This window comes from Genypterus blacodes, unplaced genomic scaffold (genome assembly GCF_046128005.1).
Source record: "Genypterus blacodes isolate CSIRO-AG114 ecotype Tasmania unplaced genomic scaffold, CSIRO-AGI_Gbla_v1 ptg000156l_1, whole genome shotgun sequence".
In the NCBI taxonomy this organism is placed as follows: Eukaryota; Metazoa; Chordata; class Actinopteri; order Ophidiiformes; family Ophidiidae; genus Genypterus; species Genypterus blacodes.
In genome coordinates, this window is record NW_027466957.1 from 5,458,203 (window position 1) to 5,478,095 (window position 19,893).

The 19,893-nt window shown below is 47.1% G+C and overlaps 2 protein-coding genes across 3 annotated transcripts; one reads left to right on the forward strand and one right to left on the reverse strand.

The window, feature by feature from the left end:
* The first annotated feature begins 3,990 nt into the window (after positions 1–3,990).
* Positions 3,991–14,286, forward strand: LOC143012809 (semaphorin-3F-like). The gene is made up of 18 exons (XM_076166126.1): positions 3,991–4,485; positions 6,266–6,402; positions 9,293–9,453; positions 9,540–9,602; positions 9,704–9,823; positions 9,998–10,091; positions 10,207–10,326; positions 10,458–10,603; positions 10,694–10,808; positions 10,889–10,958; positions 11,294–11,438; positions 11,528–11,750; positions 11,832–11,920; positions 12,001–12,042; positions 12,144–12,301; positions 12,402–12,469; positions 12,553–12,680; positions 12,784–14,286. Exons 2-18 carry the CDS (start codon positions 6,291–6,293, stop codon positions 13,213–13,215), a joined length of 2,286 nt encoding a protein of 761 aa, XP_076022241.1. The 5' UTR covers positions 3,991–4,485; positions 6,266–6,290; the 3' UTR covers positions 13,216–14,286.
* A 1,558-nt stretch (positions 14,287–15,844) lies between these two features.
* On the reverse strand, positions 15,845–19,794 carry wasb (WASP actin nucleation promoting factor b). 2 transcript variants are annotated; one of them, XM_076166128.1, is made up of 11 exons: positions 19,567–19,794; positions 18,621–18,761; positions 18,331–18,417; positions 18,108–18,204; positions 17,610–17,639; positions 17,476–17,511; positions 17,174–17,369; positions 16,858–17,036; positions 16,220–16,773; positions 16,016–16,127; positions 15,845–15,925 (listed from the first exon to the last, which is right to left on the reverse strand). In XM_076166128.1, the coding sequence occupies exons 2-11, from the start codon at positions 18,756–18,758 to the stop codon at positions 15,870–15,872; spliced, it is 1,485 nt and encodes a 494-aa protein (XP_076022243.1). In that variant the 5' UTR covers positions 18,759–18,761; positions 19,567–19,794; the 3' UTR covers positions 15,845–15,869. The 2 variants fall into 2 exon arrangements, with proteins under 2 accessions (XP_076022243.1, XP_076022242.1); XM_076166127.1 differs by having other exon boundaries at positions 19,560–19,794.
* Between the last annotated feature and the right edge of the window lie 99 nt (positions 19,795–19,893).

Consider the following 19,893-nt stretch of genomic DNA (forward strand, 5'->3'; position numbering starts at 1 on the left):
GTGCATCACATTTCCGTCTTACTCGTGGCTGGATTACATTTTAAATGACTAGTTTGACACCAGTAGTTACTGTTTGAATTCACGTACATGTCAGAATAAATGAGATGCATTTCTTAGATCTCATATTTACTCTTTAAAGAACAAAGCACATTCTTGACTTCTCTGATGGGCCTGGTGACACAACAGCTTTCTTGATGGAAAGAATTATAAACTGCAGAGATACAGATGTATAATATAAGCATCAATCTGCGCTTAACCTTTGATTTGACGGCTATATGTGATATCGCTGACATTTTACATGTATTCTGTGGACTGCAAATAGCCCCGGGTAAGACATTTTTGGACAGGCCCAGACAAAGGAGCAGCGGCGGTGTTGCAATGGGACACTTAAACCCTTGATTCCACTTTTAATGCACAGCTATAAATATTCCACTAGCAAAAACCTGTCCTGCTGCAGGCTCAGCACCAGGGTATGCAGACTAGAATGGGAATATACTTTTAATCGTGGTGATGGAAAGACATTATATACCCCATGATATGATCCACAGTGTTGGTCTCCTCTTTCATTCCACACACCTCTGAGCACACCATGTTTATATAAGTATGAATTAATAATAGGGCGGTTTGCTACAGTATTGATCGTGACAAACTAAGTACAGATTGCTGGGGCAACAAAGCCGTCGCTGGGTGAGTTTGTGGTCTGAGGGCTTTCTGGGAAGGCTTTGTTATGTATGGGGTGGCAAAGCCTAAATGGATTCCCTAGTATAAACTACACTCCCCAGGGTTAAGCCGGTGATGCTACTGTACACAAATCATGTCACACTGCTTTCTGTTCGCTCAGGTTTCACAAGGAGGTTCCCTGGTATCTGCTGCTTCAGACTGATATCCGCCCCTTCTTCCTCTTTCTCTGTGATACATGAATGCTCAACGATGATGAGTGTGAGAGAGGAAACGGTTTGTGTTGGTCATCCACGGAAGAGTAATGCGATCGTCAGAAGCGAGCCTCCCGAATACCAACTACCTGTGTGTGTTTGCTCTCATTTGTACATGCTGGTCGGCTGTGTTTGTAAATCTCGCATTGCATATTTACAGACGTGGCTGTTTGCAGACTTTTTCCCACAGATTCTACACGGCACAGTCTGCGTGTACAGCCAGTCAAGATAAACCACGGTGTTGGAACCGAGCAGGAGACAAATGAGGAAAGAGAATAGACTGGAGCATGATTGAGGGGAAATAGATGACTGCGGCGATAAGCTGAGCCGCCTCGGCCCTGACAGATACACACAGCAGATGGATGACTCTTATCTAGGAGATCACAGAGTGCATACTGACGCCTAGGCCCGGTTACAGTGAGCCACAATCTCACCAGACAGATGAATAGGCCGACCCCCCTCCGTTCACACTGCACATACAGCACACGCACAGATACACACACTCCCTACACACACACACCGCCACTTGACAGAGCAGACAGATTGCAGTGCTTGTGGTACCTACTCGTCTCTGACATTGAAATTCACCTGGAGTTCAGTGTCTCAAGGATGAGAGCGAGTGAAGATGGGTGTGGATAGAGAGAGAGAGAGAGAGAGAGAGAGAGAGAGAGAGAGAGAGAGACAGAGACAGAGACAGAGACAGAGAGAGAGAGATGGAATCATTTTTAGTTTAATTAAAGCTGCATGTGTGTGTGTCTGTGCCGGTATAGACATCTTGCATGTGCGTATATTAGCATGCAAAATGTTCTCACGAAGGTGGTTAAAAAGGAGTTAAAGTGGGGGGCTCAAAGCTGGACCCACGACCATTTTGGGCTTGTAGGGGGCTCATATTGGCACCGCAGAGAACACTGGGACACTCATCCATTAGGCTTTTACCAAAGGCTGTTGCCATAGCGCTGACAGATTTATCTTTTAAGACACAAGCACTGTACTTTCACTCACTCCACTCTCACATACTTGCAATCCTTTTTATGTACAGTGACACCCCACAACCCCCCTCCTCACACACCCCTTGTTATTTGGAAGAAGCTATTCTTCACCAGCTGTAGATTCTCCCAGCTGCATTTTATAGTGAGCGAGAGTGCCAGTCCCGTCTTCAAGGCAGATGGCGGCTGGCTGGCCCCCGCAGACACGTGGCACCACGCGCGTATGCAGACGTATGCTGCTCCTGTTATGCCTGTGCGGTGTGTCTTCTGCAAAAACCTGCAATCACCTCACGTCTGATACGGCAGAAGCCATGCAAGCTGCAACTGGAATGTTGCGCCACGTATGTACGCGCCCTTCGCGTCAAAAGATGTTTTCCAAAGTTGCTCTCCTTTGATAATCATTGGCGTGTGAAGTTTGTAGATGTCACCAGCAGCACCTGTTCCCTTATCTCACATTTTGATGTTTACATTATCTTTCTAACCCGAAAGATAATCATTAGGGGCAAAAGGTTGTAAAAAAAATGGCTGTAAATCCTTTCAATGATTCCGATCATGTAACATTACTTTCTTTACCCTATAATTTTGTCTCAGGATCCGTGAGTCTGTCCCAGCATGTATTGTCTGGGAAGCAAGGAGACACCCTGAACTACTTTACAGTTTGAAGCAGGACATGTTGAAACACTTTCAATATTCAATTTGTCAATATGGAAAAGACCATCAGTGGGTCAAATATTGGTTTGTTTTGCCTCTGGGGGAAGATACTCTGCCCTCAGGTGTGTCGTGATTGATGTGTCTGAGGGTTGGGATTCAGCTGGAGCCTCACACAGATTACCTGTCCATTAGATAAGATCCTCCTGACAGAGCTTTTTGCAGACCCTAGAGTGTTTGGATTCTAATCCAGCTCTGTCTGTCTCCATGATACAAAATCCATCCATCATGTTGTAGGTAACAGGGCCATTCCCCTCCATTTCCTGCTCTTTGTTCTCAAACACAGAGAGTAAAAATTGCTGCATTCCATCTGTGCACAGGCAGGACTGTATCTTAGTATCTTTCTCTCAGCAAGCCGAGGCAATAGTGGGTGTAATGTTCTTAGATAAGGGTGGTGGATGGTGATGTTAAGAGGGTGGGAGCTGGTCAGTGTGTACTGGTGTCCGCGGCCAAAGTTGAGAGCACGCGGAAACCTGAACTCAGCACACGCACATGACTCATTTCCTCAGCTGGAAACATAGGCATGCCTCCTGCAGAGTGGGAAACAAAGACTCCCACCCCTCCAGACCGGGGCACATCTTGACGCACCGCTGGATGACATCTGGCTGTAAAACAACCTGGGACAAGGTTCCTGCTTACATAGGAGGATGAATCAACAACCAAAGTGTTCACATTCAAGCAAGAATTAAAGCTTTCAGAAACTTGCCAGGAACAGTGACCTTACACACACTGACACACCGCATTGCTAGGCGTGTTTATTTAATTTGACTGTCTATGAGGCCATTGCTCAGAATATATTCGCGCTCCTCTTTTGTGTCTTTGGCGCACCATCCTGCGTCAGAGCTCACCACAAAGCCAGTAATGAAGAGAAGGCTCTCTAAAAGCTGTTTTAATGTCAAGCTCAAAGCCCGGCGAGCAGGATGGATGTCCTTTATGGCCAGTCACTGCACCCCCCCTACCCACCCTCATGGTTACATTGTCACCGTTGTCGTGAGCGCTGGAGCCAGCCGGAGAGGAATCCCAGGAATCCTTTGCCGCTGAATCGACTCTCATGTAAGAACTGAGGAATAAGGGTGACATTCCCTATAGCAGATGAGTGAATTACTGCATCATGTGTAACTAAATTAGTTCTAAATGGAGGAAAGCACATGAATTAACGGGAGGATATGAAGCATCCAGCTCTCCCAGTACATGAATGCTGAAATTAGATTGGGAACAGATCACCTTTGCTGGGGGGAGAAAGTGTTACACAGTCTGGCAATGACAGGGTTAATAATACCCATATGGCGAACCAAGAGGTTTGGTCCAATGCTGCTGTGGGCCAACAGGAGAGGGAAGCAGGGTGGGGGCCGAACAGAAGGGAGAGGACAGCAGGGCACACACACACACACACTCTCCCAACACCTGCACCTGGTCACTTGATTTACACACACACACACACTCTCTCACTCACTCACTCACTCACTCACTCACACACACAACATTAAAGTCAGTTTAGAGGAGAAATGGAGCCGCATCTTTGCCACATCGCGGTGACGGTGGCGGTGACTTCTACCCATGCGTAAACTTTTTTTGGAGGAAAGTGGAATAAGCGTTGAGGAATTCGGTGTGTTTTTTGTTGTTGTAGCTGCGTGAGGAAAATGTCGTCGGTTGGTAGCGACTGACTTTGACCGACACCCGGGGGAGTTTAATAAAGAGCGACACCGGGATTGTTTCATGCCCGCGCGCGGCTGAGAGACATTTTCCCAACCCCCGGCTCCGAGGTGACATACGCGGGGAATGCAGCGGTAACATCCCGCAAGTTTTCCGGGAGCTCAAGAGGCGAAGCTGCTATCGAGGAAGTCCGAAATCCATAAAAGGTAAAAAGACATTTTGCTTTCACGCAGCGTCCATAACTTTTCAACCCGTGTTTGGTAACTCTGAATTCCGAGTCTGGGGTATCGACACGCGTCGGTTCGGTTCGTATTTCTGGTTGTGGCGGTTGACAGGTAAGTAAGTGCGCGTTGTCCGGACGGGGTAGGGAGGTTGTAGAAATCTCGTAGATATATTTTTAAATGAAATTTATTGATTTGTCACACCGACATCCCTCAAATGTACAACTCTTTAGTCTGTTAAACCCCGAAGAAATCATCCGTCACGACCGCAAACGCACCACCAAATCAACAATTAACGCACGCGCATGACCGCAGCCTCGTTTTATGATTTACTAATCTTTTCCCCCGGATGATTATTTACCATTTAGTTCATTAAGATGCTGTTAGTGATTTGTGATTTTTTTGTTGTAGATGAAGGGTTGGACTTGGACATTAACCAAGCCATTGTCCCAAAAGGCCTGTTGCTTAATCTTTACCCAGGATTTGATCTAATTTTCCAGGCTATTCCTAGAAAAACTTCCCCTAGTCTCTCACTGTAATCTCCCCACAATACAGGCTGTGGTGCGTTCAGTGGCTGTCAGTCATATGCATTAATGTGTAAGATTATTAATAGACTCTAATTATTTTACTGACATTTTCGAGAAACTCGTGGGATTCTGCTCCTGTTTTAGTGTGTGATTCTGTATTTAGGTCACAAACACATGGGGGAAATGTGTTGTGCATCATTATGATTGCACCTTTCACTGGATATGTGTAATATACAGCACATATATATGCGGTGAGAGATCTATAGGAGGCATCAAGCTGCTCCATGGTGCTGGTCTATGGCAACTGTGGGTTATGCCAAGTGGGCTACAAAGCCTTCCAAGTGGCTTCTGGTTTTCATTTAACTTACCAGTTTGATCAAAAACTTTAGACTTATAGTTTGATTCCATAAAAGTAAAGAAAATAGGAGCATTTGTGTTGAAAAAGCCATCATTTCTAAATATGACCTCGCCACCAAAGGCCGAGACTACATGAATGCCACAAGGAGAAAAGAGAGAGGCCCTTGGGATGGCTTATAGCCCGAGCAAGGCACACCTTAAGGGAGTCTGAGCATTTAATGGATGTTATGGACTCAGCTTTTAGTATTCATAATTTATACGGTATCCTCTCCAGCAAAGTGCAGCTGCATAATAAATGCTTGAGTTAAGGCCTAACAGTTTCAACACCCCTAAACTGTCAGAAATTGTTTCATAGGGGACTACCTGTTTCTTTGAACTGCCATGCATTTCACTCATCAATATGGATGTGCTTTGTGGAGAGAGCGAGCGCGGAGAGACAGAGAGAATCGCTGATGAGCCTCCGAATCTCGTTTCAGGCGTTATGATAAAAGGTGCACAAGTTGGAGACTCTTTTTCAGACTTTTTCTCCCCCCCCCCCAAATGACTTTGCTTGGAAGAATATTACAAACTCTGAGCGCATACCTCCGAGCAGTTACACTTTAAATAAATAATAGAGGCTGCTGTCATGTTTTCCAGAGCAGGTGTGCAGATTTGGTGGTTTGTTCTCTCCTGCCAAGCTATACATCTCACATAAGAAGGCTACAGGCCAATCGAAGGCTACAGGCCAAACCCTCTGATCACAGAGATCACAGAGAGAGGGAGAGAGAGAGAGAGACACATGGAGAGAGGGAGTCTCTTGCCTGTCCTTCTTTTTCTGTCTCAAATTTCTCTTGGGGGTTTCTATAATAATAGTTCATTCCTTCTTCTTTTTTTTCCTCCAGATTTAGATCTCTGTGGGCTACCTGCATGACTGTTACCATGACAGCATCTGGAGCCCAACTCCTCCTGTTGGCCTTATGTGTTTACAGAGGCTCGGCCCTGCTGCAGACTGCGCCGCGGGTTCGTCTCTCCTTCAAAGGTGAGCATCAAACACACACACACACACACAGAACCAAGCTCATCTGACAGCCGGGATCGTCGTAATGGTTTGGTTCAGTGGTTTGGCTCCATCCCCTCTTAGTCACACTCTGGTACAAGGACTCGCACATCCTCGCACGCATACACAGCACCGGTTATGTTTCCTCCCATGCATGTAAAGAAGGTATTTCCTGCCTCATGTCAAACAGTGCGACTCTGAAAACAAAAGGTGGATATTGCGTGGATATTGTTCCTTTAGAAAACGTTTCGCTCCCCACGCCCTAAAATCCACACGCAACCCGAGCTGTCACTTCTTTTCTGCCTTTTTTTGGGAGGTTTTGACACGATGACACAACAAGGAAGCACACGAAACATGATCACAGGAGCGAAATAATATATTTCACTTATAATGTAGCCGCAGGGTGTGAATTCAAGCAGGAGACGATGGTGTCAGTGGAGTCTCTTTCTTTTTTTTTTTGAGGCATTTGGGATTTTCCCATGCGCTCCTCTCCTCGGCCTCGTTAAGTGTAACGGCACAGATTCATGTTACACGTGTATGGATGACGCCTTTGATCAAAACAATTGCGGATGATTACAGTTATTCCTGAGCTGTCACTTCAAGTGGAGATGCGGACGTGCGGTCACGATACCCACACGTCACACCTGAAGCACCTGTAAATACGAATTAGAGGGATGAATCAGTTTTTATTACATTCCTCCGTGCTTTGATGTGGCGCCCGAGTCAAGCCGCCGGGTCAAGTCCAGGCAGCATTTAGCGTCTTATCTTGTCATACAGCAGCGATTTCCCAAAACAACAAAAACGCTGTACAAACGTCACGCGAGCTGTTTAACAGAGAGATTAGAGGTGAACTAATGAAACCTGTGAGCGGTAACGACGGCGGCGCTGTGCCGAGTTGTGACGTCAGCAGGGTTGAAATCGGATGTGTACATATTCTACACGGCTATTGTATAGGGCGGCGGTTCTGTTGGCAGCTCCAGGGTAATTGCAGGGGCATTTTTATACGACCTTTAACACCTTTAATCCTCATTCTGTAAACAGCTTATGAACAATCGTATGTTTAGCGGTACAGCGGACAAAGAAGTCTGTACACATCTCCCCTAATGAACCAAGTCTTAAACAACAACTCCATTTGAAAAAAGCGACAATAGAACATGTTGCTTTTATTTAGTTTGTCGGCTTTGTTTGTGTGCTCAGAGATGACGCAGCCACACTCGCAGTCCTCAGTCGCCCTTCCCCCCCTAAAGCTGCAATGAAATGGGAGAAAAGTTGGATTTACTCTGCAAATGTTTGTGCCACTCTGAGGATTTATTGCTCATTGTCGGTGACAGCGACCCTCTTTGTTCACAAAGGCGCCTGTGGTGGATTTTTTACGGGGGAGTCGGAGGGGCGTGGGCACGTGACCCTCTCCGAACAAATGAGTCCGGCCGAGCGAGCGACACCCGGGGGGTACGGGGGGGCCCGCAGAGGAGGGGAGCTCTTACGTCGCTCTGCGGCTCTGTTGTTGGGGAGTTGTGACAGTTATACACACTTCAAAGAGAATGACAGAGACTCGCACCACCGTGGCTTCCATTGAGAATTAGTCAGCATTGCTCGAGAGTAAAAACGTGCGGCGTGATGGAAGCCATCTTCAAGAATCCCATGCCCACAGGCCGCTGTCACCGGTTTGTTCATACGTGAGATACCGCCGAGCGAACAGGGCCGTGCCTCAGCCACACCGTGTTGTCCGGCCGTAACATGAGAGGCGCATTTTAGAGCGTACGTCCTCTCCAGTGTTTCCCCAGCAGTATTAGAATGTTGTCAGGGGATAAGTGTTTGCTGAATGTTTACCAGATGATGGCAGGACATTGTTTGCTATTTTGGGAGAATGGAGACATGTATAGGGGTGTGGTGTTGCCATATTTAGACGGCGCTGTGAATCCACGACGGCCCAGCGGAGCTCAGCCAGGGGGGCTTGTTATCCTGTGTTTACCTCTCAGGAACAGAACCGGACCTTTCCCCCAACTCAAAGAACACATCCCCGCGTCAGGCCGGAGATCCGATTGCATAGCTTATTTTAGTGGCACCTTGACTGCATCCTGTTAACATTGACCTCAAAAGGAAGATGGCAGGCACTTTGATGTAAATAAAGATCGCGCTTCCTTCCCCAATCCCCGTAAGCCGGCTTCTTAGGGTCTCCGTGAACATTTGTCATGATCTAAGCCTGCTGTTTTTCACATGCCTCTGCCCTAAGCCACGGCTGTGTTCACATATTACGCTTAGTCCTGCTCAGGGCAGAGATCCGTGTGTTGCTCTCAATAAGTATAAACCATGAATTATTGGTTTGGATGGAAAAGGGAAACTAATGACAACGTTGACTACAGAGCTCTGAGTCTAGATTAAAATAGTTCAATCAAAGCTTTTTGGGAGGACAAAAAAAAAAGCAAAAGCAGAAACATTTTCCATGGCTGCATGTCTTAACAGGCTCATGCTTTGCTGCACACAAGCCTGATCTGCAGAATTAGCTGACCATGTTTCCTAAGGGACCTGTGTTTTCATCAGGCTCCACGGGGCTCCTGGTGCTTTAAACACAATCGCACAGTCGGAACACATCAAATATTAAGATCTTAAAAGGAAATATGTTTGATAAAAGGCTGTAAATTGAGTTATATTTAATGCCTCACACACACACTTCAGGGAGTTTTACTGCAAGGCCATTGGTCACGGGACTTTAAGTTCATCCAAGTCAGCCGTAAGACGTTTTAAGTGAAGTCATTAGGGGAACAATGTGAATGCAGTCTGACAGGTTAAGTGTGGGAAGCTTTTGCCCGCCTGTGCTGAGTCAAACAAAAGTGCAACGCAAAGTTCACAAAAGTCTCCGTTTGTCCCACAGAGCTGATGGACACTCGAGCCGCTCGGCCGTTCAGTTTCTCCTTCAACACCAGCGACTACCGCATCCTGATGATGGATCAGGATCAAGGTCGTCTCTACCTGGGGAGCCGGGAGTACCTGGTGGCCCTGGATATGCAGAACGTCAACAAGGAGCCGCTCATAGTACGTTAGGAAGGTTGTGTTCTGCTGTGTGGATGTATGTATGCTTCTCTAAACTCCACCTCTAGTAATGCTGCTTGTGTGCACAGATCCACTGGCCAGCATCTGCCAAGAGAAAGGGAGAATGTCAGATGACAGGAAAGGGAAGACAGGTGGGGTCATGTTTCTCCGCTCTCTCACAAAAGCTGAGACCTCCTTTTCAGGATGAGACAATGATGATGATGATGTTTGGATTCCACGTGTCTCTCTCCAGGGCGAGTGTGCCAACTTCGTGCGGTTGATAGAGCCGTGGAACCGCACCCACCTCTACACCTGCGGGACGGGAGCGTACCAGCCCATCTGCACGTTCATCAACCGAGGCTGGAGGGCCGAGGTAGGTGAACGCGGGGAGACATTAACAGCCCCATGGAAAGCTTTGTCCTGCTGAATATTTCATGACTACAAACTAGGACAGTGATTTGTTTATGGTTTCCCCCCCGCTGCGCTCCCTCGTGACGTTTTAGTTTGAGCCTATTTTTATATGCACACTCTCTCTGTCTTATCTCAGGACTACCTGTTTAGGCTGGTCCCTGGTTACGTGGATTCCGGGAAGGGGAAATGTTCCTACGACCCCACACAGGAGAACATCGCTGTTCTACTAAGTAAGATGTTGTCTTTGTTCATTCGTACGCCAAAGAAATCAACACGCAAACTTTTAATTTCTAAGACAGCTGCATCACAGACTCTCCCCCCTGCCTTATCCTCTCATTGTTACAGATGGTAACCTATACGCAGGGGTCCATATCGACTTCATGAGTACAGATGCCGCACTGTTTAGGACCATGGGGGGACGGACTGCAATCAGGACGGAGCAGTACGACTCCAGGTGGCTCAACGGTGAGTAAGTGTGGGTGTGAGCAGGTAGATGTGGCTGATTACATGTTGTGGCTCCTCTCATTTTATATACGACAGCCACTTGCCTCAATCCTCTGCCTCCTCTCTGTTTTTACCCCCTCTCCCTCCCCCAGAGCCTGTATTTGTTCAGATCCGGCAGATCCCCGACAGCGCAGAGAGGAACGATGACAAGCTGTACTTCTTCTTCCGTGAGAAGACTTTAGACTCCAGCGGCGCGACGAGTCCCGGTGTGGTCTCCAGGGTGGGACGAGTTTGCCTGGTGAGCCAAACACGTTGCACTGATTGGACTAATCGGCGCTGCTTGTGTTTCACATTAGCAACGCTGAGCCTGTAACCTAATTCCTCTCAGAATGACGAAGGTGGGCAGAAGTCCCTGGTGAACCGGTGGACGACATTCCTCAAGGCTCGTCTGATCTGCTCCGTGATAGCCGAGGACGGAATGGAGACCCGGTTCGATGAACTCCGTAAGGGCGGAATTATACCAGAACTCTGTTTGAGCCGACTGACCGCTCTGTTATTGATCTGCTGTTCATTCCTCCTCCAGGGGATGTTTTCATTCAGCCCACACAGGATGAGAAAAACCCTATGGTGTACGCTCTCTTCACGACAGCTGGGTGAGTAGGCGTGGAGGTTTGAACACCACTAACACACTATTTTTAAACATACTTAGACATTTTTGTCTATAATTCTGACTTAACCTCCTGAGACCCTGCGTCCTCGTGTGTGGACATTAGGTTTTTCCTTCCCCTAGATCACCGTACTCATCACACAACTTCAACCTGTCGTCCCCATGTCTGGACATTTGTCACCGTCTCTTATTAGGTCCCACTTATCCCAAATAGCGAGAAGAAATAAAAAATGCATACAAAACAAATGTCTGGATCTGAGGAGGTTAAATTTCAACAGACTCCCCCATCTTTTCAACCCAAATTGTGTGTTTCTGCTTAAGCTCTGTGTTCAAGGGCTCAGCAGTCTGCGTGTACTCCATGGCTGACATCCGTAACGTCTTCAATGGGCCTTTTGCCCACAAACATGGTCATAATTATCAATGGACAGAGTACACTGGCAAAATCCCCTATCCCCGGCCTGGAACGGTACGTCATCACTGCCTAAAAACAGAATCCTCATGTTTATGGAACTGATTTGCGCTAACAGACTTCACCCGTTCTTGCTCCCCATGCAGTGTCCTGGAGGAACCTTTACTCCGGGTCTCCGCTCCTCCAAGAACTTCTCAGACGAGGCAGTGAACTTCATCAGAGCCCATCCCCTCATGTTCCACCCGGTGTATCCTATCCACCGACGCCCCCTGGTGGTGAGAACCGGCGTGGACTACCGCTACACCGCCATGGTGGTGGACCAGGTGGACGCTGTGGACGGACGATACGAGGTGCTCTTCCTCGGCACGGGTGAGCAAAGCCGCAGCAAGGGAATGTCTGGTGTTTAAATTTGGCGAGGAAATGTAACGTCCCCTCCTCTCCGGCACGCAGACCGAGGCACCGTCCAGAAAGTGATTGTTCTGCCCAAGGACCCGACCAACTTGGAGGAGCTCACGCTGGAGGAAGTGGAGGTGTTCAGGGTACGTCACAATATATACAGACTCAAATACGCTGCTGTCAAGGATAAAGCCTCAAGTATCATTTTGTTATGAATTTACAGACCCGATCTCCAGTCAAGACAATGAAGATATCTTCTAAAAGAGTAAGTCTGGCAGCCTTTTCTGTTTCAGTACATGAAACTGTACGTATTCCCTGACAGGCTGGACCGATTTGAGTTTATTTTGGCTTTCCTCCCCACTGTAGCAACAGCTGTACGTGTCATCAGACGCAGGGTTGACTCAGGTGTCGCTGCACCGCTGCGGCGTATACGGCAGGGCCTGCTCCGACTGCTGTCTGGCCCGGGACCCCTACTGTGCCTGGGATGGAGAAAGCTGCTCTGCCTTCACCCCATCCACCAAGAGGTCAGGGCCATTTCGTCTTCAATAACGAGTCTGTACTGAACCTGAGCGAGGATGTGTCGGTTCAACTGGATTATGTCTCAACGACTGATGTTTGTTTCAGGAGGAGCAGAAGACAGGATGTGAAACACGGAGACCCGCTGAGGCAGTGCAGAGGCTTCAATGCCAAAGGTCGCCGCTGTTATTAAAATGTAACGCAGCATTGTACGTGTTTGCTGAGAGCTTTGTTTGAATTCTCGTCTTCCTCTTTGCAGTGGAGAAACGTCTGAGGGAAACGGTGCAGTTTGGGGTGGAGGGCAGCAGTACCTTCTTGGAATGTCAGCCGCGCTCGCCCCAGGCCACAGTCAAGTGGCTTTTCCAGAGGGACGGGAAGAGGAAAGTGGTGAGGAGGAGGAGGAGGAAGTGGAAATCTGCGTACAAATTAAAATACTTTGTTTGGTCAGTGTGACGATCCTGATTCTCCTAAATCCTCTTCTTTTTTCCAGCTCAACCGTGCAGGAGGAGTCATGAAGACCAACCACGGCATCCTCCTGAAGTCTCTCAACCAATCAGACGCCGGGCACTACCACTGCCTCGCCACCGAGAACAACTTCAAACACACGGTGGCTCGCGTGGCGCTGCGCATTCTGGATCGAGACATCGTCTTGGCGCTCACCGCCCGAGACGATGACGACGAGTCCAAAACTCGGCCAGAGGGACAACACCAGCGCAAGCATCAGCGCAAGCCCGATCAAGCTCGCCTGCAGTCGCCCGACGTTCCCACACCCTTCCCGCCCGAGATTAGACTGATGAACCAGTACTGCCAGTCCTACTGGGATCAGCTGAGCCCCAAGCAGCAGCAGCAGCAGCAGCAGCAACAACAACGCAAACGCACCAGCCGCAGACACACAGAGAGCCAGGAGCAAGGCCTCAGCTAGAGCACAGGACTGACGCTGTCCAACACCGGCCTGTTTGGACGTCATGGTGGACTTCTGTGGTTGACACACGCGTTTGTGTGCTGTTTCCAGACAAAAATGCAGGTTATGTTTTCCTGTTCAAAGTACAATACTGGCTTTTCACGTTGTAGCCAATTAAGTTCAATTATATCAAACTAGAATCAATCAGCTTACAGAGAGAATATTCCATCACTTCCAAGACTTTCCCTGCCTCAGATCAAATGGTTTTAATGTTCAGTTGGCTGCGATGGCTCTCTTTTCTCAAGCTAGTTTGACGCATGCGGCATGAACTGAAAACAGGTTTGAAATCGATTTAGAAACTGTTAAAAAAGAAAAATAAAGGTTCTGAGTGTGTTATTAGCTAAAAGGTGCACCACTGGTATGGACAGTTGAAATACAAATGTAATATATTAATTGTGAATATAATATATGTGGTCATGATGTGCTCAGTCCATTGGATTACTCTTGTATGATAATATGAATGCGTATGTTGCATGCTTAAATTGTTTGCAAGTTGTACATTTTGTTGTAGTTAATGCTGCGCAATGGAACCAGCGCATTCTTCTGGGGCCCCCCATTTCCCTTTTTCGGGCACCCTTTCCACCCCCCTTGTCTCTCCTCCGGCCGGCGCCATTTTCCCTTTGTTCTAACTGTTAGTTTAGATGACATTTTGCAAGTTTGGATGGCGTCATTATCTGTTAGTTGTAAGTCACCGTTGTGAGTTTGTCAGCTGTGTGGATGGTGGCGGTCACTATCGTTTAGTTATCGCCCCTCCCCTCCCTCCACCACCACGTGTACCCATTGTTTTCATTGTTGTGGCGGCGGTCGTCGTGGGGAAAGAATGTGATATATATATATATATATAACAATATATATTAGCGTTTGTGTGCGTTGTCAACTGGGACATGTGAGCCAGACAGGACAGTGCTGAGGATGGATTATTAGAGCCTTTGTTTATTTTTTTATTTTAATGTTTTGTAATTCAGAGGTGGTATATTGGTGTGTTCGTGTCCTGTCACTTTAACAATGTGTCATAAAGAAGTTTGACTGTCACGTTGTCGTTGGTGTCTGACCGATTTCATGTAGAAGAGAAGACAACCCAAGTGTATTAGATCAAACAGTGCAGGTTAGAGGAGCCTGATGTTGGCGGAGCCTGCCTCCAATACAAACTTTGGCCTGTAGTCCATAGCACTAAGAAGGAAATAAAGGAAAAACAACCTTCAATGACAAATCACAATAACAGAACATTATAACACTCTGATGACACAAGAAGGATGAACCGGAGCTGCAACTCCTCTCGCAAAAAGGCCCAGTTCACATTTTTCAGCTACTCTCTCACTGTTTTCCCCCAACCTGTAATGCAGCAGAATATTACACACACTGTCATGACACAAGCCAGGTAACCTAGTGCTGTAAGTTCAGTGCAAAACATAACTATTGTAAAAATTTACACTGAACTTCAATGACGAAGTAGTAATGTAAAAGTAATAAAAACATCCGTCCTCAGCATAGCTTGCCTGCCGGCACGACTGGAAAATAAATAAGCAGGTAGTAGTTCCTTACCTGGGTCGAGTTTGTAGTTGGAAATTCTTTTAAAATGTTTTGTTGTAGTAAAAAAAACAAATGACAAGTGAGGGTGTGGGTCCATCCATGCGTGCGTGTGCTTCACCTTTCACCTACAGAGTTCAAGGCCGACTGACCTCGCTTGCAAAGAAGTAGAATTGCGGAGACGGGGACTTGTCCAAAAATTCAGAATCCAGCCCCATAGACAACATGGGGATTCCTATCTACTACATGGAACAGAAATTGGAACAGGGACGGCCCCGAACATCCCGCCCTACTGGGGCCCTGGGAAGGGCCGCAGACTTGTTATTGATTAGCCAATAGGTCTTGTTCTTCCAGTTAGGCACTTTGTCAGTGGTGGTGCTATGAGAGGGAATTGGAGCTTTTTGCACAGATGTGTGATTTCAAGATAGGAATGAAACCGGCCCAAAGTTGGTTAGTTAGTGTTGATTGTTGTACTATGTGCAGTAGTAAACGGCTCTTTTCAATGGAAGGACAAGGAGCGAGACTGAAATGGAAAATGGCTTTCAGGCAGAGTCACCATTCACCCTCATTGTGAGTAACAGTGCTGTCGTGCTAATGAATCCCACACTGGAAATGTTCAAGCAAATATATATAAACAACTTTTTGAATTCTCACAATGGCCTGGCTTTATCTTAAATTTGTTTTCTCACTTTTTATTCCTTTCTATTGAGTTACGTGTTTAATTCCATTGACATCTGTCTTGTAGAAATTGTACTCCAGTTTGAAATGAATGAAGCCAACATTTTGCCAGTTTGCCTCCAGAGCACTGCCGAGGTGCACATGAGCAAGGCACTGAACCCCCAACTGCTCCACGGGCGCCGAAAAATGGCTGCCCTGCACCCCCTCTGTAGTGCATGTGTTTGTGTGTGTGATATGTAGGGGGTGCAAGACAAATTTCAATTGTGTGTGATTGCTGTCAGTTGCATGCAAAATGACTTAAATAAACTGTCTTATCTTATCTTATCTTTATAACAATCACAGTGAGATTAAATTTAATGAGTTTGGGGTTTTTTTGGCAAACAAAATCTTCACAAACAAGTTGTCTTGCATCAGTCATCCCAGTCTTCGTCGTCTTCATCATCCCCACCCTCATCTTCACTTTCATCTGAAAGAGAGGACAAATGTAAAGCTGTCAGTCTTCAGCTTGTGCATTGGCAGCTTCTTGTAAACGTTTGGACTGTGTGATCATAGTTACCAGAGGAGTGGATGGCTTTACTCCTTTTCTGCATAACCATCATGAGAGCACCAACAATGCCTTCGCCTGCTGCTGGCGATGCAGATGGAGGTGGATCAGAGCTTTCTGTGACCTATAACACACACAGAGATGGGGGGGTTGCATGTTTATGGGACAGACTAACAAAGGGGAAATGTTTTGGAAGAAAAAAATGAAATGACTTACATTTTTGAGCTTCTTCCCTATTCGGATCTGATCCAGCAGAGCCCCTCTTGATTCACCACCTCCATCGGATGAAGTCTTCTGCAGCGGTGGTTTGTTGCCACAGAGAGGAGGGGGTGGTGGGAAACCTGAAGAGATTTGAGGAGGTGGGGGAGGTGGTGGAGGAGGAGGTGCAGGTGCAGAGCCCCCCCTGCTTGGTGTGGATGGTACAGGTGGAGGTGGGACACCCATAGAATACTGCTGGCTAGGAGTAGGTGGCAGATGAGGGGGATGGGAGAAATTTGAGGGCGGTGGTGGGGGGAAATGAGAAGGACTTGAATGTCCTGGGGCACTGGGGGGCGGAGGTGGTGGAGGTCCACTTCGATTGGGAGGGGGCAGGGGTGGCATGGCTCCACGTGCTTGGGGCGTCTGGGACGGGCTCCCTCTCACTGTCTGTCCTGGGACAGGAGGCAGTGGGCCGGAGCGGCGTGAAGGTGGAGGTGCTGGGGCAGCGTGCAGGGGGTTTGGCACAGGAGGGACGGGACCATGTCTACCAGGCGGAGGAGGTGGAGGCCCAGCTGCAACGATGCAACACAACACGTTAAGACAAGATGGTGTCTTACACAGCAAAGCATCACTGTCGCACTCACACACAATCTCACCTCTGCTGTTCACCTCCTTCCTCAGCGCCTCGATGCCTCCGGACTGCTCGATGACGTCATAGATGAGCTGGGACGTCGCTTCATCTTTCATGTCGCCTTCAGCAATCCCAGCTTGAGAGAGCAACTTCATTACGTCTGGGTCCATGTTGTTGGGGTCCCAGCCCACATGGGTAACATGCCTGACGCAGGACGGACAGGCAGGAGCAACATAAACATACACAAGCCTCCTTTTGAGCTTTCCCTCATCTCTACTGTAGTGACCTTTTACAGTGAAATAACTAAACATGCAGAGTAGATATCACCAGAATTTACTCACTTAAATCCACTAGGTGCTCCTATGTCAGCTTTGGAGAATTTGGGGCCCTTTTTCTTACTCTTCTTGTCCTTCTTTTGTTTACCGCTCAGAGCAGCAGGGGCAGCAGGTAAAGGCATAGAGCGATACCGTGAACCCTGGATATCTGGGTTCTGTATGTCCATGGTGGCCATTTGCAGAGAGCTGGTGCTAGCAGGTGCTGGGTGCAGAGAGCAAATAAAGAATCATATATATTTTAAATCATATACTGAAAGCACAAATGTTAGTCGATTATTTGAATAGGTGGGCGCAGCAGATGTATGCACCTTTTCCACCTGGTACTGGAGGCAGGGATCCTCTATCTACAGCGATGGAGAACAGGAAAATACAAGTCAGTTGAGTTTTAAGAGCAAACAAGTCAATTCCATATGATTAGGCATCAACTTTACTGCAATCTTACCACTGTGCAACAGGTGGCGCTGTTTCTTATCTGTAAACGAGGAGAAGGTACAGGATCCATTTTGCATCACTTTATCACGCCATAGGTCAATATTTATGGAACATTTGCTTCACCTTTTCCAAATGATTAACTCAGATGACTATTGATGACTGATTAAGTATCACTGAAAGCTGTATTTTTTAGAGATTTATCTGATAATTTCTTCCATTATTCACTCTGCAGTGCTGGAATCCATTTTCAGGCCAAAATCAGGCTAATTTATATGAACAAAGAATAAGAAATCATCTTGTAACATTTTAATAGTTGTTAAATTTAGCTTGTATTTGTTTTCTGGTTTGCCAAAGATTCAATTAACTTTTGCATTTTCTTCAACTGCTCTCCTGCCAAAGAACACTGTGGATGCTTACATAAGGACAAACACCAGGACGAGGTGGAGTTGATCCTTTATGCGCTGTAATCCCTTTAAATATACCTTGTGGTGTGCGTGACCTCACTGACCTGGACGGTTGTTTCTCTGGTTGATTTTCTCCAGGACAGCATCTTGGAAGGCGTCAGCTTCCTCTTCTACCGGAAAGTTCAGGCCAACTTGACATTCCTGCATTGTGGAAGAATGGCAGGTACTTTGTCATATCGATCATCTAATAATGCTCTATTATCTAACACAAATCCAGTAATTAACGCTGACAAGTGGGAAGAAACTGTGAAATGAGGATGTGCTTACATCTGCAGGAAACGTATGAAAGAATGGCTGCGGAGAGTTGTAAACTATTTGGTTGTAGAGCTCCTGTTCCCATACCAGCTTTCCTGCCTTCAGGGAGAAAAAACAGTTCATAACACCTGCATATAAAACGTGAGTCACCGTGTCTCAGTGTGTGTTTATGTTTTCAAGACCCAATTTCAACATAAACCGGTAAGAATCACCAGTCTGCAGAGGACCTGAAGTCTTTGTCACGTTCTGTTGTGGAGCCACATGTTGCCTGTTGCCATAATGGCTGCGTTGCATGAGGTTACCTTCATGTCAAACATCCGGATGAAGAAGGAGCGCTGGGGGTTGTCCTTGACGAAGCAGAGCACTCCTGTGTGCTGCAGCTTCCACATGGACGGACTGTGAGGCACAGCCATGTACAGCTGTGCTACTGCTGTGGCCATGGACTAAAAACACACATACACACACACACAATGTCAACAGTTCAGTATTGATGGCTTGAGGCTTGAGGCCTATTCACTGAAGTTAAATTGAATTTGTGCTTTTGATGTGAGAATTCCCTTCCTTGTGTACTTTGGTTTATTTATGCATCCGCTCAAAGGCGGCAGTGTTCTCCACAGCCACCACAGAAGCCCCATCATAATGTTCTATTGTTCTTTTGTCAGCCATATGCAGAGTGACATCAACAGCAACAACAGTCGGGGAACCAAGTAACTTCTGCTCTAAACTGAGACTCAGCGATAGTGTCTAATTCTGGCACTAGGAGGAAGAAATGGTTCATCCACCACTTCCTGTTACAGCTGCCTTCTTTTTGATGACCTAATGGCAGCAGCTCATTTTAAGACTTTGCAGCTGCATGCAGTAGATAAAACCTGTCAAATGAAGAATGTAATCTTATTTATCACAACCATGAAATTAATTATCAGTGCCGGTAAAACTGCTTTACTATGTTGCTATGGTAAATTTGAATATGTGCCGTAGAAGTGAGATACCACTTATCCTCACCTTGTTGAAATTGGTGTTATAACCTAAGCACCAATGGCAACAAAGACAGGTCAAGTCACAATATAGAGTATAATACTACAGCTAGAATAACTGGTAGTCCAACACACCTTCCCCTTTTACTTTACTGTAAACTATTTCGGCATTAATCACACAGCAGTCAACACACACACAGACACACACACGCAGTTGGCGAGTTTCCAACTGCGAGCCGTCCCCTCCCTGCTCAGGTCTGAACTTACAGCACACCTTCTGCCCAGCAGCTCCTCCAGCCTCTCATTTTCCTGCGGGCTCAACAGAGAACTGCGGCCTCCCTCCGTTTTAGTTCTAGATCCGCGGCTCATGGTGCTGATCCGTCGCCCAGCTGGGATCAGATGTCTGGCATGAGAGAGAGAGCGAGCGAGAGAGTCCTCTCCTCTCAGCACAGTGTAACAGTCAAGGAAGTTTCTCTTCTCTGTTCTGAATGTGCACACAACTCAGAGCAGGAAACACTTGACCGCACTTCTCTCTGCACCCCCCCCCCCCCCCCCCCACACACACACACACACACACACACGCTGAGCAAATAAGAACATG

Coding starts and splice junctions, on each gene's coding strand:
- wasb (XM_076166127.1), bottom strand. CDS start 19,661: ATGAGCCGCGGATCTAGAACTAAAACGGAGGGAGGCCGCAGTTCTCTG. Junction 17,512..17,609: donor GCGCCACCTGTTGCACAGTG/GTAAGATTGCAG, acceptor CCATCGCTGTAG/ATAGAGGATCCCTGCCTCCA. Junction 17,370..17,475: donor TCCAGTACCAGGTGGAAAAG/GTGCATACATCT, acceptor CTCTGCACCCAG/CACCTGCTAGCACCAGCTCT.
- LOC143012809 (XM_076166126.1), top strand. CDS start 6,291: ATGACTGTTACCATGACAGCATCTGGAGCCCAACTCCTCCTGTTGGCC. Junction 12,043..12,143: donor TGAAGATATCTTCTAAAAGA/GTAAGTCTGGCA, acceptor TCCCCACTGTAG/CAACAGCTGTACGTGTCATC. Junction 12,681..12,783: donor GGGACGGGAAGAGGAAAGTG/GTGAGGAGGAGG, acceptor TCTTTTTTCCAG/CTCAACCGTGCAGGAGGAGT.